The sequence below is a fragment of the Bos grunniens genome, chromosome 18 (genome assembly GCF_055505025.1).
Source record: "Bos grunniens cultivar Pamir isolate PY7600 chromosome 18, Bosgru_T2T1.0, whole genome shotgun sequence".
Taxonomy (NCBI): Eukaryota; Metazoa; Chordata; class Mammalia; order Artiodactyla; family Bovidae; genus Bos; species Bos grunniens.
In genome coordinates, this window is record NC_141182.1 from 9,644,620 (window position 1) to 9,665,046 (window position 20,427).

Sequence of the window (20,427 nt, forward strand, 5' to 3'; positions counted from 1 at the left end):
CTTAGTTCTGCTAACTTGATGGTAGCCATTATTACAATTAGATCTTCAGACTTTCATAGCCAATTAAAAAATTGGGCGACAAGATTTGCATACTTCTACTATTTAGTTTATAGATTAAGATAATATTTACCTTTAAAAGTTAAAATTCATCCCTTCAAATGCTCCTAATGTGTTAGCTGTATTCTTTAATTTTGTTGGGACTTACAGCCAAAACATTGTCTGGAAAAACACATCCAATTGATAATAAAATATAGAAAAAATATACAGAAACTCACTTTCTAAGCAATTTTAAGAGAGTACAGCTCTTCAATAAGGTGATATATACTTGTTGATAACCCCTCACCTTGGGTGTTTCTGGTAATTATAAACTTGTTCATTGGTTGACTTTTTCTTACTGTAAGAAATAATGTATTATATGAAGAGATGATCTGCTTGCTTCTGAGATCTACCCTGTGGTGGTATTTGGCCTTTTGACACAATGGAGAAATGGGACACCTGTCCTTCAAAAGGGCAGCCCTCCAAATGATACTGTGGTCCAACCTTCTGGACTCTGAATATCTGGAAGACAGATAATCCACCTTATTTGTCTTAATGTTGGTATTTATCCCTTTCTACCTACTGTATTTCATACCATAAGTGATCAAATGATACTTTTAATGGGTTAATGGATGAATATATAGTGATTTAGAATAATAGACTTTCCCAGCTGTAAGAGACAGTATCCAATGCTAGAATCTCTTCCAAAACATTCCTGCTCAACAGTCATTTAAGTGCTACTTGAAAGTATCCAATGATCAGCAAATTATTTCACTCAGAAATAACTAGACCTTCCAAATGGTACCCTGAATTTCTTCCGGCTTTTCTAGTATTTGGACAATAACACGATCATCAAGACCTTCCAAATGGTACCCTGAATTTCTTCCAGCTTTTCTAGTATTTGGACAATAACAAGATCATCAAGACCTTCCAAATGGTACCCTGAATTTCTTCCGGCTTTTCCAGTATTTGGACAATAACAAGATCATGCAAGTATTAATATTTGCACTGCAGCAATGTATAGCTCCCACCTGCACCACTGTAGGATCCCAACACACCTTCCTTCCTTAGCTTTTATTCTACTCAGTTCTAGAAGACCCCAGAGCAATGTGTGTGGTCCACCTCCTTAACGGTTCCTTCCTCCACATGTATGCCATCTCATGGAGTGTAGGGGTGCTTGGGAATCACAGGACTGCCAGAGCATCACACACAATCAGGATCTGAATCTCAGTATAGGCCTAGTCAAGACATTCTGCCTCTTGTCTCCAGACAGCTCCAACAGCAAGACCAAATACAAGTTACAGTGGAGCAAATCTCTTTTCTCATTCACTTACGCTATAGACACTCAGAAAGGGAGACATCTGTGCACATAATTACTAGATAAATCAAAAATGAAGGACTAAGTAAGAACCAAGGACTACTAATATGAAAACAGTAATCTAAGACTTGGTCATTCACAAAGTTGCTGAATCAGTGATTTCTGTTTCGCTGAGTGGGTGGTTTTCACATTGACTTACTCAAATCTTTAGGTGAATTTGGGCCATCCTCAGTTTTGTTTGAGGAATTTAAAATTGCTTTGTTGCCAAGTGGCAGTTCTCTTATTTATTCATTCAACAAACAGATTGAGTATCTACTGTGTCAGGCACTGTGCCATATAAATTCCAATCTGAAATACAAATTCATAGTGATTATAACCACCACAGGATTGAAAATGCATAACTTTTTATTTTTTTTAGAAAACAACTTGCTGTGTTTTAAAAAAAATCAGTAGCAAGAGGAAAATGTAAGACCCTGGCAGAAAAGACTATCCAGAGCTAGCAGCTCAATTTTTAATGGTTGGCACAGGAAATCCCCTGAAAGCAGATGTGGGCTCTGTAAACCCCTTAAGGGTTTACATGATAAAAAATAGGCTTTTGCTGAATATCACTTGATGGAGTCATTCATTATGATGTCTTTGGCTGACATGACAGAACCGAAACTCTATTTTATCAAACCTGGGATTGACACATGAGATGTATAAGACCATTTTATGTGCATTCTGCACCTATCAAATCTACAAAGCCTCTGGAGGTGAAATCCACTGCTGGGATAATCAGTCATGGTTAGGAACATGCCCAGAACCTTGCAGAAGCTCTCTGGATGTCGATGCTGACTCCAGGCCAAACATGAAACACAGGATATGGTTCCGAGCATTCAGGAACCAAGAGGGTAGACAGAATGAAGGCTGGAGGATGTATTATCAGTCAAGGATCTGTCCCTGTGTGGGTGGCACTGAGCATATGTTAATGAAACCTTGATTGACTAGAAGCTTTGAGTAACGAGGGTGTTGGGAGAAACCAAAGGAATTGTTTTCTGTTTCTCTCACTTGAGAATCCATAGAGTCTCTGGACTAAAGTCCTTTGAGTTCTTTCCAAGGAAGTTGGAACCCAGTGGGATACTGAAGATGCAAAAAGCAATTAAGTGATGTGCAGTATCCTGGGGAGAGTCCATCTGATGTTTCTGAACTAAGTGCGATTTCATCTGTTAGAAAGGCATGGTTTTCCACGCCCTAGCAAAGACGCCGCAAATCAACCACTATGCAGGCCCTTCATGCAAAATGGAGCAATTGAATTGTTTGACTAATTGAGCTATGCGTATGTGGATAGATGGTACAGTCTTAAGAGAGAGTAAGCAATGTACAATCTACTTTTTTTTTTTTTTTTAACCAGCATACTGCTGAAATAAAGCCATGCTCTTCTGTGGGCAAGCATAGGTTGCTAGAAGTAGATCCAGGCACTTCTGACTCTGGGAGGAACACAGCCCCCAAGATGACTGACCCCACACTACTACTGGTCATCACACACCCTCACACACGTGTACAAGCAGAGTCTGGCCACCAACTCTGAGAGGCCTGAAACTTATATGTAGACCAGTTTGCAAGTCTCTACAAAATGTGAATAATGTATCTAGGACCATTTACCCATGTCAGATGTGAGTGCATGGATCACTGACTCACCCCAGAACACTTACAAGAATAGCACAAATTCCATATTGAGTTTGTACCTATCTACATGAGTAGGACTGCTCTATATTTTACAGTAAGTTTAAATCTATCTACATTTTTATATTTTCCTGGGATCATGATACAGCTTAATTTGCTTCCTCACACATTTCTAGATGGTAAGAAATCTATGCCTTTTCCATCCCGGAGAACCACATTCAAAAGAAAGAAATAGAAAAACATAAAATCAGGGTCAGGAGGATTAAGCCCCTTAATTCACACGTGCCACGCTTCCCATTTCAGTTGCGGTTTTGTCTCCCAGCTAAAGTTTGTCTCTTCGTGACATTTGCATTAAGCCCAGAGGACATTTTGAGTGGAAACATGCTGAAAGCGTAATTGAAACGCTGAGTGGTGCCATTCATCTAATTTGCATTTTTCCCCCAGGTGGGGAGTTTTCACTTCCCCCTTTCTTCTCCTGGGGTGTTCACAGAGTATCACAAAGAATGATGTTGCACAATTGATTCCAATAAATCCGCATGTACAGTGTATTATATGTATAATTTTTTTCCCTGGTAGCTATTTTAAATGCCATAGTGATAAACTATGTAAGGAAGTTCTTTGTAGGTGCAGAATAGTACGGATAGCTCCTTTTTCCCCTCACATAGAGGTTTTCAATATTTGTTCACAAGTTTAATTGTTTATTATCATTTTTCCTTTCAATTATCCTCATGGTGTTATTCTGAGCTTAGGAGGTTGTCTATATAGAAACATCTATTTTTTACAAAACAGACATAAACCATTCCATTTCATCCTTAATATGTTCCTTGAACTCTGCACCCTGAAGCATGCACTGGTTTGGTCTCTGAGAATCACTGACGTCTTGATTGTGTCAACAAGGTTCATAATGTAAGACAATGATGCAGGGCTGGTGCTATCAATTGTGCCCTTTAATAGGAAATTTAAGGTGAAATTGCAGTCAATGGGGAAATGGGGTCTGTTTCCTTCAGGAGGAAGAAGAAACAAAGAGTGTGGTGCCCTATGTTTCTCTTGATTAAGTATTAAATTGCGATTGTTGGTTTGGTCTAGATTGTCCCTTCTCTGAGGTTTGTGTCCTTCTCAAGACCTCATTATTTATGTTATATATATTCTTATGTTATATATATTATACTATTTTATATAATATATTACATTATTATTGTTAGGTAGTGAGAACAGGAAACAGGAGTCCAAAATGGCAGCCCGTGAAAATAGAACAAAGGAAGGTAAGGACCTGAGTGAGGACCTCAGGTAGAACAAACAGCATCCTGGCCAGCCTAATTTACATAGGGCAGGCCCAGGGGAGGAACAAAGCATACAAAAAAAGGAGACAAACGGCCGGGGGTCTCTCTCCTGTGCACGCGGTATATTCACTCTTTCTCTCTCTCTTTCTCTTCTTTTCATGTCTTTGGGTTGTCATGCCCTCACTCTTGAGGGGAGAAGGCAATGGCACCCCACTCCAGTACTCTTGCCTGGAAAATCCCATGGGCGGAGGAGCCTGGTGGGCTGCAGTCCATGGGGTCGCTAAGAGTCAGATATAACTGAGCGACTTCACTTTCTCTCTTCACTTTCATGCCCTGGAGAAGGAAATGGCAACCCACTCCAGTGTTCTTGCCTGGAGAATCCCAGGGATGGGGGAGCCTGGTGGGCTGCCGTCTCTGGGGTCGCACAGGGTCGGACACGACTAAAGTGACTTAGCAGAAGCAGCACCTCTTGAGGATGTATTTTCATGTTATTTTATAAATAAAACTGAGCTGTAACACAGAGCTGTAACACTGGTCTATCCAAGAGCTGTAACACGGTCTGTCTGAGAGCTGTGACACACCAAGGGCTTTCATGTCTGTGACTTCAAATTTTTTTTTTTTTTTAACTTTCTTAAGAACTTTATTCAGCAAAGAACACCCCAAATGATCTAAACAGCTCTACAAGTTCTCTATGGCTCTGTGTGTATACATATATTGATATAGATACTATACCAGCAATATAGCAATATTTCCTGAGTTACCTTTCTCCTTGTCTACTTGTATTTTAACCAAAGTTTACAGGGAAATAGCTGGAGCACTGTTACAAAAATCTTGTCTCCAATAACACATTAGCAGTTGAGGCTGGGAGGCAGTATTCTCTTCTCACTTTCTGAGGCTTTTAATATAATTATGCTGTGACTTCAAATTTTTATTGAGACGAGACAGAACCGAGGAGAATACACTCATCTGACATTATAATATATATAATATATTTTATATGGGTTATATATATTATATTATTATTTTATAAATATTATTTCAAATATCAGAAGCCCTCCTAGAATATATAAGATAATCATATTGGGTTCATTTAGGATTTTCCATAAAATATTACAGAAAAAACATGAACAAACTTTTCAGCCAACCCCATATAATTATATCAGAGCCTTCCTAGATTACAAACCTGAGTATGGTGGACCTAAGCATGTATTTGTTTAAATGAGAGAAGAATTTAGCCCAAGCCAGCAGTTCTGGAGCATGGAACACATGTCATTAGTACATACAAGGACTGATGTATGTTTTTACTTGCCTCCTTAAATTTAATATTTTTAGAAAAATATGTTTGGCAGATTCATCATGTACTATAAAGATTATCTTTAAATAATTGTATAAATAAAAATGTGAGTCGATTAAAAGAAAAATATTAAGGGACTAGCAGACCAGGTATGAAAGCATGGCTAGATTGTGAATCTGGAAGCTGAGTGATTGAAGGAAAGAACACATTCGCTTAGGCAGATGACCTAGACTAACTGGCCTTAACCTCATTCAGACTCTCTAAGTCTCAGCTTCCTTAACCTCATTCAGACTCTCTAAGTCTCAGCTTCCAGAGGGAAAAAAAAGTATTCACCCCAGATAGATAATGTGAGGATTCATTGCGATCACGAATGTAAACATTTCAGCAGAGTGTCGTTCTTTTAGGAAAAAAGAATACCTTAGACAACTTTGTGGAGTCTGCTGTGGGCAGACACTGTAATTTCACTCCTTTGAAGTTGTTTTCCCTTCATGATCTCTCATGTGAGATAGGTAGAGCTTTGCCAAGAAAAGTGGGAGGATTCAAAAATGGGCAAGGTTGGATCAGAATCATCTGTCTCATTGCTTTAGCCTCAGCAGAAATATCTGTAGTAACCATCTCCATGGTAACCGCATGGGCTAGAGCACCAGTACCTGACTGGACAGAGGCAGAAGGACCCAGGAGGCAGTCAGAAAAGCAGCTAGAAGAAGGAAGCTGTGTAGAAAAGGAAACAGAACTCCTTCAATGCCCAGAATTACAGGAAAATTGATGATAGTAATTCTTATTCATGGAGCATCGTAATAGAGCACTGCCACCTGCTGAAACCCCTAGCACTCTCATGGACGTTGCTGCCCGCCATAACCCCCAACACTTTACCAGAAAACAGTTACCACAAGACCATTAAACAGTCACTCAGCCATTGGTCGGTGCAGCAGTGGACTCCTCCCCGTGAATAACTGTGCACAGCGGCCATTAGTAGGACATTCATCCAACAGTCCTCAGACTGGTGGTCCTCAGATGGAGAGCGAGGTCAGAGGCAGAACTGGCCTGGCCTGGGTGAGTTGGGGGCTCAGAACAAGTTGGGGACTGTGTCCTGTGGGCCTCCAGAGTCCTCACCAGGGCCGCCCACTGGCCAGGTCCTTGAGGTGGTGGTGACCCTCTCCCCGATCCCCACCTCAGTGATTTAATGGCAGCAGCCTCCAGGACTGGCCCCCACTGGGTGGCCTGAGGAGCTTGAGGCCAGCTGGGTCCTGGGCACCTGGCTCCCTCAGCAATGGTGGCTTGCGGGTCTGGGGACCTGGCCCTGAGGGAGCCACCAGTTCAGGGAGCTTCTTCAGCCAGGCCTGGGCGCTGGCAGGAAGACCCAGATGGGTGCTGGGCAAACACTGTGGGGCAGGGTAACCAGTGCCTGCAGGGACCCCCTCTTCTCAGCCAGGCCTGGACCTCCGAGAGTGAAAGTTGTGCTGAGGGACCTAGCCCGTACTTATCAGAACAGAGAATAGCATTTGTTTGGTGGGAGTTTAGAGGAATGTTGTTACCTGACCGTGACCTGACGGTTCAAGAACAAAGGATCTGACACCAAGAAGTTTGCAACAACCATCCATGCCCCTTCCTCACCTTTCCTATAAAAGGGCTTTGCAGAGAGCTTTTGGGCAGTTTGGGGTTTTTAAGGAAGGCATGATCCACCTGTCTCCTTGCAGGGCCCTGCAGGAAACCTTTCTCTGTTCTACACTGATATTTTGGTATTGTTTGGCCTCACAATACCAAGGCCAATACCAAGGAAGGTATTGTCAGGCACAAAAATTTGTGTTTCGGTAATAGCACCAGGGTCTGTCTGAATTGCTTTAAGTGTTATTATCTTGTTTAATGCTTATCAGAAGAATTGTAGTACCTATGAGGGGAGGTACTATTATTTGTTCTGTTACAGAGTCCAAGTTCAGTCTACTTACCACATGACAGCTCAGTAAGTCTACAGACACACTGTTCTGGCAAAAAATACGACTTTATTCAAAAAGCCTGCAGACAGACAATGACAGACTAATGTCTCAGAATAAAACCATCTTGTCTGGGTCTGGGTGCCAGGTTCTTCTATAGAATGGGGGGTTGGGGGACTGAGAAAGCAAACTAAAAAGGCATGTACCTTGCATATACCTCCTGGAATGGCGAGCCTGGGGAGGGGATGTGCTAATTTCTTACTTCCTATAGCCATCCGCAGATAGACAAGATCCTGCAAAAAGCATTTTGGTTTAACATTCAGGCAGAGGGGCAGTGTTCCCCATGGCAGGCCATTATGTATGGACAGTATCCTTTTAGTGAAGGAAAGCAACAAGAAGCAAAGGTTAAAGTAAAAGAAATGGAGCCATAATTGGCTTTCCCTGTAACAGTTCCACTTTATAGATGAAGACATTGAGGTTCAAGGGACAAGTCATTTGCCCACGATCTCAGGGCCACTACAAATGAACCAGGATTGGAAAGGGGCTTAGACGCCTACTCTTAAAACTGCCCCTTCACAAGACACAGGAATAAGAGTTACTGGCATGCTAGGTCCCCAACCCTGTCTCTGTGCCAGGAATCGCTGGGAAATGTGGAAACCTGGCATCTTGACAAGCAGTCCATTGTCCAGGGTCCTAGTGCTTGACCCTGGCTGCATTAGATTCATCTGGGAAATCTTAAAGAGATACCAGTGCCTGGACCCCAGTCCTGCTCTGCCATAACCTCGGTTGGGAGTTGGGGCAGGTAGTGCTTTTTTTTTTTTTTTTAATTCTCTAGAAAACCCCACTCCAGTACTCTTGCCTGGAAAATCCCATGGACGGAGGAGCAACTTCACTTTCACTTTTCACTTTCATGCATTGGAGAAGGCAATGGCACCCCACTCCAGTGTTCTTGCCTGGAGAATCCCAGGGACGGGGGAGCCTGGTGGGCTGCCGTCTATGGGGTTGCACAGAGTCAGACACGACTGAAGCGACTTAGCAGCAGCAGCAGCAGCAGATTATTCCCATAGCCTTGAAAAATGCCCCCAGTCTAAAGCACTCATTCCTGGACTGGTAAAAGATGTCTAAAATATACAAGACCCAATCATGCAACCCTAGTTACCTGATACCACAAGTTGGGAAGAGAGCGAGGATATATCGAGGGCCTATGATATGCCGGGTCCTAAATGCAGGTCTGTCTCTCAGGATGTCTTCACCTGGTGCCTCTGATGACCTGGAGGGGTTGGTTAGAGGCCTGAGGGGGTCAGGATGGGGCAGCAGCTCCTTTCCCACTCGTTAACCCATTTCTGGGAAATGGATATGCTGGGAGCTTGAAATGTAGATCCAGACTGATCAGCCTGAGAACAGGTGTCTGCCTTTTCTGAGTGTGTGGTCTTGAGCATGTCAGTCAGTCTCTGCAAGGCTCAGTCTTGCCTCCCATGCTATGGAAATGATGTGTGTAGACTGTGCATTCTCAGTGGGGCTCTATGTCACCAAAGGGGTGACACAGGTTCTTGGGAGAAAGACAAGCAATTGTACTTTGTGTGTGTGTGTAGAGTACAGATATACATGCGGTAAATAAACAGATATACAACAGCTCTATGACCCTGACAATGCATGAGAGTGGTGATGATTAGGCAACAATACCTAAAAACACTTCTGTTGTTGGGGGAGATAACAAAAATAAACCTGGGAAATGCTGCCGTAACTTAGAGTGGTTGTGAGACTGGAAGGAGAGACTGAATGTATAGTCCTTATAATAGAGCCCGCCACTCAGATGCCATCAATAAATGCTGTCATAACTGTCCTTTGTCAAAACTTCATTCAACACTCACACACAGATCCCAACCATACTTAGCAGCTATGCAAAGCTTTATAGGGATTCTGAGGGAAGAAAAGCCGCCACCCCTGACTTCACCAAAGAGCTAAGTGAAAGTTGAACAAAGTAGGCTAAATGCTGTCATGAATGGTTGTTCATAGAGCCTGGGGAAGTAAGGGGAGGCCGTGGCTGAGTCCTTCATTTCCTACCTGTCTCCACTGCTGGGCTCAACCTAGATGAGAAGTGACAAGGGACCCTCCGTCTCAGTTCCCAGCCTTGTCTGCAGTATCTTCTGCTCCCAGTGTGGAAGCAGGGAAGAGGTTCTCTTTGGGCATTAAAAGGCTTAGCACCTGCCTGGGACAGGGGAGGTGATTAAGGAACTCTTCACTGAGTGGAGTCCTTCGCATAGTCAAAGCCATGAGGCCACAAGAGGGTGCAGTGGGTGAGGCTCAGCACTCGTGGATCTGGGGTGCAGAGTGGTAAGTCATATTTAAGGGCCAAAGACAGCTCCAGCATTAAACTTCCCAGCCTACTCACACTTCTTCTGTTTCTGTTCATTTGTTTTGTTTTTGCCAGTGACCTTCAGTGACTGCAAGGGAAATGACAAGCTGCACTATGAGGTCTCAAGCCCATACTTCAGGGTAAACACCGACGGCAGCTTAGTCGCCCTGAGGAACATAACTGCAGTGGGCAAGACTCTATTCGTCCACGCCCGGACTCCCCATGCAGAAGACATGGCGGAACTCGTGATTGTTGGAGGGAAAGACATCCAGGGCTCCTTGCAGGTAATGTAGCCACTTAGGATAAGTTGGTCCAAGAAGGAACACTGAGACTTGTGTGTCTTGTGTGGAAAATGGGTCTTTGGCTTATTATTGGTCAAGAGTCTTTTCGTTGTTTGCAAATGATAGAAACCTAAGTCAAAAAGAAAAATAAAAAACAACAAAAAACAGCGTGGCTAGGGGAACTGATTGGGTCATGTGACAGAGACCTCAGGGATAGCTTTGCCTGCTAGCATGGCTGTGCATCCATGCCCAAATGATGACTTTTGCTTTGGTCCTTCTCCGTTTGTGATTCCACTTTTCTTCCACTGACTTCGCTTGTAGACAGTCACAGCCCTTCCTGCTTCCTGGTGTGGTCTCAGCAGCTTCACGTCATCTTCCCAGTCTGAAGTCATCTCAAAGAGCATCCCTTCCTTTACTGCCACCCCAAGCTTGAAATCAAGTCTCACTGGCTCTCCTCAGAGCACGCTCCCATCCCTGATTCAGTTTCTGTGACAATTGGATCCTGACGCTCTAGTTGGCTAAGCCTGAGGCACATGCCTTGTCCTGAAATCAGGATGAGTTCAGCCCCACCTAAAATACAAAGGCTGAGAGTGAAAGAGTTTGTTACTCAAATAAGGATGCTGTCATCTGAGAAAGGGAAATGGAGGTTGTGCAGGTGAGAACCACAGTCGCACACTAGAGTTGTATGTGAGGCAACCGTGGCGTATGGTGCTGCTCCTTTGCCATGCTCTGGTGTCCACTCCCTTCTACATGCACCTGGATGAAGATCTCTGCCCCCACACATGTGACTTTAGGAATGCCACAAACTGCTCTTCAGGCTTCCTGATTGTGTCATCCAGGGACACTTGGTTACTATGGATTTACTTACTTCTTCACCAGGAGCCCAGAGACTCTGTGGCTTTCTCAATTACAGAAAGGGAAGACGCACAGCAAGACCCTGGCAGAATAATTACAATAATAATGGTGTGTCCCCAGCTTGGTGCGACTGGACTAGCCTTTTCTCCTACCTGCTGCTGGCCTGCTCTTACCCACTTTATCAAAGCCTGTGATTCCCACTGCTTTTCTCCATCTGTCACACTCCCCGTAACCCTGCTTCATCTGTTAATTTTGTTCACTGGTGGAGTGAACACCAGTCCCACGGCTGGGGAGCAGAGACAGTACAAATGGCATCGTGAGTGCCGCTCTCCTGCCAACGCTGTCTGTGTGATCTTGAAAGAGTCACGTAACTTCCTTACCTGCAGATAAGAGGGGTTAAACCGTCTGCAACAGCAAGTAAGTGGCATGTGTGCTGCCCTACTCCACAATGATATACGTTGCAGACATTGCTAATCACCCTGCTTGACCTGAGTATCACTCTCAAGACAGTGCTTCTGAAAGCTACTATCCATTGATCACTTAGAGATGTTTCTAGGGCTGGAGTATATTTGCTGTCCCTGGACTGGAAAAACTGCATAATTCCTCTTCGTATCTGTGAATCTGTGAGTTAAGCGTAGGTAGAAAGCTAAACGTGAATCCACAGCATGCCACTGATGTTCTCAAAACAAAACAGGATCTTGGTGAACACATACCAGCGTGGAAACCCACTGGCACCACAAAAGAGAGTTTATCTCTCACTTAACCACGGTCATTTTCACAGCAGCTCACTAACTCATGATATAAATGACTTCCGCATGCCTAGCAACACAGCTGCCAGGATGTGCAGTACAAAATGCTTCTTGGGAACAAGTAAATGGTACAGAGATTCACAGAAGGGGGTTTTGCATGTGGGATAGAATGAAGTTAGATGAACATTGTTCATTGTGATTGAGAGTTCATCTCTAAATCTAGAAAAAGACAGTGTCATATTTAGCTCCAAGCAGAGCAGACAGGATTTGAGACATTTCCTAGGACAAAACTTCACCTTGCTGGGCTTGGAGTCCTGGGATTATTACCAAGAGACTCAGCCGTGAAGAGCTGGTCACTTGAGTCCCAGAAAGATCCCCTCTAGAAGCCCAGCTCCTTGGAGCCCTGGCCATCTCCTATTTGTCTCTGTCTGAACACACTGTCCACAAAGCTTGGTTGCTATTGTTTGCTTCTTGTAAAATACGGGGGAGGCTGCTGTGCCATTCAGTTTGCCAACTCCAGCAGAATAGGCATTTATCTCCCACCTTCAGTAATTTTATGAAATTTGAAAATCAGCCTTGTGAAGTTGCCCAGATATATCCATAATATAAAGGTTCAAAAAAAAAAAAAAAAGAAAAACGTAAGAGATAAGGCTAGGAAAATAAAATAGCTAGCCATAGAATCTTTCTAAGGAAAGCACAGTCCTTAATAAATACCCAGTTAGTATTTTTGAAGCCCTACTGTGTGTGGTGCAGCAGGCCAGCTAGAGAAGGAAAGCAATGAGTTCAGGAGTCAGCCCAGCTCCTGCCTGGGGAGAGAAAGGGACCGTGTGTGTTAATTAAGTACCAACAGGGAGGTGATGGTGATGGCTGCTCTGTGCCTTTAGAGAAGGGGGAGGAGGGCTGTGAGGCCAGCCAGTGCTTGCTTGGTGCTCACTGCATGCTGGCTGCTGCCCTCATGGGCCACAGATGCTGATTCATCTAATCCCCCCACCACCTTGGAGGCCCATGCTACTGGCCTCATTTTACAGGCTGGGGTAACTGAGGCACGAAGAGATGAGTGAGAACTTGTACTGCTTAGCGGGACTCTCATGAGTATGTGCGTCTCAGGGTCTGCTTTAATGTGCTATTTCTAACCCTCCCAACTGCCCTGTGAGGCTGCTAATGGTACCCCCTTCCCACAGACGTGAGAACTTGGCCAATATCCCCTTGCTTGCAGTTGGCAGAAACAAGATTGAGACTCTGGCCTCTCCACCCATTCTCCTTCTGCCACTTTGCTCGCCAGCAAACTGTGCCATCTGGGTGGTTTCCCATGGGTCCAAAGACGAGGGCATGAATTAGAGCAGTATAGTAGCAATGGGGGGAAGACAACCGATGGAAGATGTGGTTTGAAGGAAAACAGAGCCAAGAGCCAGCATCCCAGGGAGTCTAGTTGTCTAGCCTAGGAGGATGGAGCTGGATTGCACCAGTCAGGGGAGGAATGCTTGGGAAAGGTGAATAGACCAGCTTGGATGTGTTGAGTTGGCAGCTCCTGGGTACATTTGGATAGGGGCAGGGTTGGATCTTCAGGTAAACACCTGGGGGGGAAATAGCATAGTAGTAGGGCTTTGACTTTGGTATCAAACTTAAGTGGGTTCAAATTTCTGCTCCATCACTTATGTTTACATGACTTTGGGCAAGCCACTCACTTCCCTGAACTTAAACATTCTCATCTGTGAAGCAGGGATAAATAAGAATAGTGTCAATCGCAGGAGCGCTGCCTTGGGCACAGCATCAGAGAGCAGGTGACATGTCCCATCAGTGGCATTATTTTAGAACCTCTTGAGAAAGGATAAGGAATTGTGGACAAAACGTCCTTGCTGAGGCCATGACACAGCAATCAGATAGGGGTGGAAGGAGAAAGTGAGGCCAAAGAGGGAAACAAGGGCATTGGGGCACCCAGCACAACCGAGATAGGAGAGACGTCACAGTGGCTGGCTTCACATCACTGTGTCAGGGAAGGACGGATTCTCTAAGACAAACGCAGCCCCACTGAAGCCCAATTCAGCTGCAGTAACTGGAGCCCAACGATTCCTTAATAAAAGAATGTAAGAATGTGCATCTCTCATCTTACCTGCTTCCTGTGATCCTGTTTCACAGGAAAGCCTATAGCCCAATCTGTGAAGTCTGATTGTTAATTGTGGTTTAGTTATAGATGTTCAAGCTATTGCTACATTGTTAAGGGATTGCCCAGAAGCTGGTGCCTGTCTGACCTGTCTAAGATCATCTTAGATCTGTGTGGGTGGAGGAGCAGTTTCATTTTGACAGCCAAGGGGGACGGTTAAGGAGGGGGCTGAGATAACCATATGTGCACAAAGGTGTTTCCTAGCCCATGGAATGTGACCATGAACTTGACTCACAAGAGTACATCTGGATGGAACTGTACCTTGTCCAGACAAAATCTGCTGTTGCTTGCTGCCTAGCAGTGGTGAACATGAAGACAGCAGAGTGTTTCCTTTCATTTACTCACTTATTAAAAGTTCGTTATTTTTACCTTGAACATACAGCTCCAAAGGTTTCCATGGAAAAACTTGTGTTTCATTCTTTTGCATCTTGGATGGAGTTGTCTTTACAGGCCGTGTAAATGGGACTCATCAACCTCATTTACACGTTGCAAGTCTGGGAGAAAAATGCCACTTATTTATTTATGTATTTCTAATTTAAGAGTTTGTAGCTTCCGGAACTGTAGATTATGGCACTGAATTCTGACATCAATTAAAAACTCAATAAAGTCAGGCTGGGAAACTTCACAGAGCTTGTAGGAATTTATTTTGAATTAAGTTCGGGAGCTAAAGAGACTGTACCTACCAACTTCATCTTAAAAAGTGAGTTTCATGCTCTAAGCATCTGTAGAATTTAGATTCCTGTGACCCAGACAGCTGGGTCTCATGAGCAAAGCAGGAAGCATGCTCGTAACAGATGGTGAGTTGTGGGGGCCACAGACTACAGGCTTGAATCAGGCTTCCCTGCCCCCAGCCTGGAGTATCAGTGCAAATCTAATCAGATTACTCTTCTGCTTAATGGGTCTTACTTCCCCTCAGGGTATCGGGCCTATGGGATGAATTCTGAAGTCTTTATATATGTGTGAAAAATGTCCTTCACAGTCTAGCTTGATCTCTACAGCCTTCCTGCAGGTCAGATTCCTTCTCGTTTTTAAGTGGCTTGATCTGCTGAAATGTTACTTCCTCTAAGGCGCTCCCTGGTACCAAAGGAAGGTCTCCTCTGCTAGTCTCATTTCTAGCACCTGTTCCCTTCCTTCCTGGCCGTCTTCCTTCTTTAAGTATTTCAAGTCTGGCTCTCTGAGAAGACTGCAAGCTCGCTGAAGGCAGGAGTATAGTCTGTTTCCCTTCTGCCTCCCTGCCCACGCCCCCACTCCCTTCTTTCCTTGCTCCCTTCCTGGAGCGTCCACTGATCTGTCCTCAGCACCCAGCACAGTGTGGGCAGTAGTTGGTGTTCAGTAAATACCCTCTGAATAAACATATGAGTAGATTGAATCCCTCCCTTCATACCATTCCCTGCGTTGAAATCGGCCCTCACCTCCCAATACCAGATCACGTGTGGTTTCTTGAGCTGGCCGAGTTCTTCCTCCAGATCACGCTGGCCACTCCTCTGTCTAGGTTATGGCCTGCTAGCCATGGCCCCGGCTGCTCCATGGCCAGTACCAATCAGCAGGACTAACTCTTCTGAAATTTCTGAACCTGCCGAGATTTCCCTTCTTCAGGGACACCTCTCCATCCCCCCAGCTAATAAAGTGACTTTTCCTCCATGCCCTTCAGAGAGCCCTGCCTGCCTCTCCCCCATCATAGCATTAAACTCTAGCCGTTTCATTTTTCTGTGTTTGTTTTCACATCACTCCCGAGCTCCTGAACTCAGGGCCCTGGCTTCCACATGGGGAGGCTGGGAACCCTGCCCTAGAGCTGGAAGCCTTGTCATGGTTCCCAGTGCCAGGCTTGCATCTCTGCTCCAGGTCCCTCAGCTGTAGAATGGGCTTATAATAGTATCAACTTCATAGAACTGTCGTGAGGATTAAATGAGTAAGTATATGCAAAGTATTTAGAACAATGCCAGGCACAAAGTAAGTGCCATGAAAAAACCTGTCATTCCTCCTCATCATATCATCAGAGTCAGACTGTAATGCATGCACAATGAATGAGCCAAGCAAAATCAGAAAACCCATTCCTTCCCCCGTTCCAGCGTGAGCAAATGCTATCACTTCTACAACCTGGAGAATTCAAGATGATAAATGAACTTAAATCTTCACCACTCCCACTCCTCAGCTGCCCACTTTATGTGAAACGCTGACTAAACTTTCAAGAGAGGATTCTTTATTCCTGTGGGTTCACTTAACAAACATCAAAAGACTTGGCAGTATGTAGAAGTTAATTAAACAATTTAGACTTCTTAACTGGAAGTCAATGCTTGGTATCTTCAGTAAAGGAAAACTGGTCTCTTAAGTTGCTTAAATTAAATGCAGAAAAAAAAAATTATTTCCCCCTTTTTGTGGTCATTTAAAAAACCCATTTTAAAAATAAGATAAACAGAAAGTTATGACAGAAATTGAAAAGGCAAAATTCAAGGCTTGTTTACCATGTTTAATCATTACCACTATAAACATGCAATTTAAAAGACACAAGTTTGGCTCCTAACCCAGTTCCAAGAATTATGATGGAAATAGTTCCAAAAAAAAAAAAGTAAAATTAAGGGAGCAATTAGAGGAAGGAACAACTTGGGAGAAAGAGTTGTTTTTATATTTAGTGTTTAAAATGACAAATTATGTCATCAACTGATCATAAGCCAGTATTAATATTGCTTTTAGTTATGTATCTTGACCCTCAGGGGGATACACCTTTTAAACCCACTGCTTTGCAGAATCTTAGGGTTCCATTTGAAAAGTACCTCTTAGAATGGTGAGTCCAGAGGCTCAGAAGCAGTGGCTGAGTGCCTGTCTGCTCTGCCTATGCATGTGCTCTGCGACATTTAGCTGAATTGTTGTGGATGATACTGATGGGGACCTGGAATGACTCCAAATTGGGATTTAATCACACACATATTACTTACCAGACATATGACACTGAAAAGTCGCCTAGCTCCTTTGGGTTTTGGTTTTCTCATTCATACAGTGACACCTTGTAGATGCTTAATGGGGTATGTGAAAGTATAGAAATATATATTGTACCTAACCCAGTGCTGGCAGAGGATTCTTAATCACAAATTGTTTATTCTTAACTGAAGTACCCAGTGAGTTGCTGTCACTGATTCATATTTTTTCCATTTTCCTAATCTCACACTTTCTAAACAAATATATTTTGCACCTTTGTTACTTCTCTTCTCTATTTTGGCTGTGATACCATGTAACCTCTAAAGTACCTGTCACACTGCATCCATGCAACTTGACTTCATTAGTTTAAAGCATCTCTGACAATAAGAGTGACTAACTTATGGTAAAAGTACTAGTCTTATCTCCAGGTATTATCACACTGACATATTATCACACTGACTGGGAAGGGCTTGGAGTCTGTTGAGTTGGACAATGGTATCGATCTTGCTCCCATAAAGTATGTTTTATAACCACCATGGTGAAGAACCAATCTGTGCATTTACTCTGGCCATAAAGAAATGAGGAGTTAGAGCTGTAGATACTTAATATGCTCTGATTTAACAAGTGTGATAACTTCAAAAACCTGCAAAGTACCCCTGTTCAAGGCAACGCCTCCCCAGCTACTATTAAGGAAAATTAGTATCCATTTAACTGTCACCCAAATTGGGGAAAATATATAGCTCAAAAATTATGGTGCAGATCCAAGAATTGGGCCTAGAATAGGGTATTAGGCTGTTACATTTTGACACACGACTAAATTGTTATGTTTATGATTCTTAGCTCCAGGACACTATTCAAATATAGATAAAAGACATCCTTCGATTCATTAATTTAAGTAGATAACAGATTGCTTTGTGGATCAGAATCTAAGAAAACTATATTCTGAAGATTAATTTTAATTGAAATGCTTGGGGAGAAATAACTGATCCCATAGAAAGTCTAGATAACAAAAAGTAGCTTCATTGGCTTGTGAAGACTCAAGATTTTATGTTGCACAGCAGTGTGGTCCAATGGAATGCACACACATACACATGCCAAATATATATATTAGGTTAAATTTCACAAATGTAGCTATAGATAGTCTCTGTATAGATATACCTCTATATATCTGTATCTGTATATGTATACAGATACTCTCCATAGCGACAGTATATCTTTATTTTTCTTTCTACGTATATATACACACATGTAGATATATCTCTATCTCTCTACGTATAACATATACACATATATATGTATACATATAGGCAGAGATAGATACTCTCCATATCTATAGATATACCTTTGAAGTGTGTGTATACACGTATTATATATATATAAATTTATTGTAACCTATATAAAACCCATTACATATTACAATTTATCTAAGGTATTTCAATAAGTAATGGCTTGAATATTATTAATAATTTTTTTACATTCTTTTTACACTGAATCTTTGAAATGCAATATGTATTTTACAATCATAGCACATCTCAATGTAGATTAGCTGGGTTTTAAGTGCTATCAGTGAGACAGGGCTGCCATGGAATTCTGCTGAAATATTTATATATTTTGAAAGAGAAATGGAAGGGGACACTCCCTGGGGGCCTACCACATGTCAGGACATTGTCTTAGATGTTCTCACAAGTGCCTCTTCTTCTGATCTTCAGAGCCAGCCTGTGCCATTGATGATCTGGTTCCTTCTTTGCAGATACAGAAGTAGCCCAGGCTCAGAGATGCTGATTAATTTAGTCAATGTCCTTATCTGTCAGCAAGTAGCAAAACTGGGAATTGGGTCTGGGCCTTCTGATTCTACATAGCCCCTGCTAATTTAGTAATGCTGACATTTGCAACAGAACTAGTGCATTTCTGTTCTACTGTAAAGACTATGAAATGACATAGGAAAATTAAAACATGGCTAGAAAATAAAAAATGAATGTACAACTGATCAAAAACTCCTCCAATCCCCCATCCTCCGAACATCCCTCACATTCCCACCAGTCCCCATGCCTTGAGGGGGCCCTTCAAGCATGTGGACCTCTCTCCTCCCCAAGACCCCTTCTGGGGTACAGTCCCATCCCACCTCCACTTTCCTTCCCTCCCTCCTTCTCTCTCATGTCCTACCTGATCGTACAGGGGTTCCTCCCATCCTCTTAGGTGTCCAAGGATCCCACCAGCACCCAGTAGGTGCCCTAGTTGTAAGAGAGATGCTAACCCCATGCCTTCCTACTCTGCCATCTTGACTGCCAACCACCTCCCTGCTCCCAGCACAAGCTTTCTAAGTATAAATGTCTCTTAGACCCTGAGTTCCTTTGTTTCAAACTTATCTCATTGATTTTTATGGTCCTAGAGTCAAGGGAGAATGTCTTAGATTTATACTTTTTAAATTATAATTTAAAACTTAATTTCCATATATGTTATATAGATTTGATCCTCACATCAAGGACTTGAGGCAATGGTGTTATTCTTGTTTTATGAGTCAGGAAACAAAGTCAAGATGTCATCCTCAGGTGGTAAAGCAATTCAGGAGGCACCTCAGCTTCAAATTCACAGTGATTCCCTAGGTCCAGTGTTCTACCCACAGCTAGCGTTCCAACAGTTGCTTGGGGCTTTGCAAGTAAAAGAAATGTAGAATCATCAGAAAGAAATTTTCTAGTCTCTCAGATATTAGCCTCCTATCTTTTATTATTACCATAAACGAACTAAAAGTGAATTCTAAGTGTAAATATTGGGGTGTTAATCTCTTGTTTAAACTCCCCTCTTGTCTGGCACATGGAGATACCTAATCACCATGGTCTTTGCCAATTGGCATGGCTGCTCTTACTGGAGATGAAATGATGTTGGCAAATTTCAAACTGATTGGAAATTTTAAAAGTCATGTAAAACTAACTGAGTATCCCAAGGAAATTTTTGGTAGTTGGAGCCCTGTGTTGTCATGACACTTTAAAAAAACTTTCCTTATGAATAAAACTTTTGGAAATAAAACTGCATGAAAATAGCACAAGATTTTCAAATGTAAATGTCTCATAGGCTCCTCTGTAGAAGTCTGGTTCTCAATTCTGATTGAGAAAAACAAACATTTTCAATGATAGGAGGACACAGTCATTGATATAGACCGTGGATTGTCTCCTTTTAGTTCTTTGGTCTGAATACTTAAAAAACTCAGTATCAAAGGAACATTGAAGGATGTATTACTTATTCAGTCTCCCTCAACCAAGCACATGGGTTAGTTAAATTACATGGTCTTCATCCAAACTTTTAAGGGAGAATCCTGAGCACCTGAAAAAAACAAAACAAAGAAGAGCATTATGCCCTAGCCAACCATATCCTCTCTCCGCCCATGTCGGTTTCTGTGGGCTGGGATTGATCTGTGGTAGGTGCCCGGGTGGCAACTCCTCTGGGCCACACTTCGATGCTGTTTGATCCTCAAACTCAATTGCTTGTTCAGACGAAGCCAAGTCTAGTCTCAAGCTATCATGCAGATAAATAGGAAGCACTTTGAACCTGTGGCCAGGGCCCAACCCCTCAGGGCTTATTTTGTCTTGTTTCTAT

At 43.0% G+C, this 20,427-nt stretch overlaps 1 protein-coding gene across 2 annotated transcripts in view; it reads left to right on the forward strand.

The window, feature by feature from the left end:
- CDH13 (cadherin 13) overlaps positions 1 to 20,427 on the forward strand; it is a 1,010,942-nt gene that overhangs the window by 367,448 nt on the left and 623,067 nt on the right. For both annotated transcript variants that reach the window (XM_086350076.1, XM_086350077.1), the window contains exon 3: positions 9,953 to 10,161. In XM_086350076.1, coding sequence (XP_086206202.1) covers positions 9,953 to 10,161 — 209 coding nt within the window. The remainder of the gene's footprint in view (positions 1 to 9,952; positions 10,162 to 20,427) is intronic.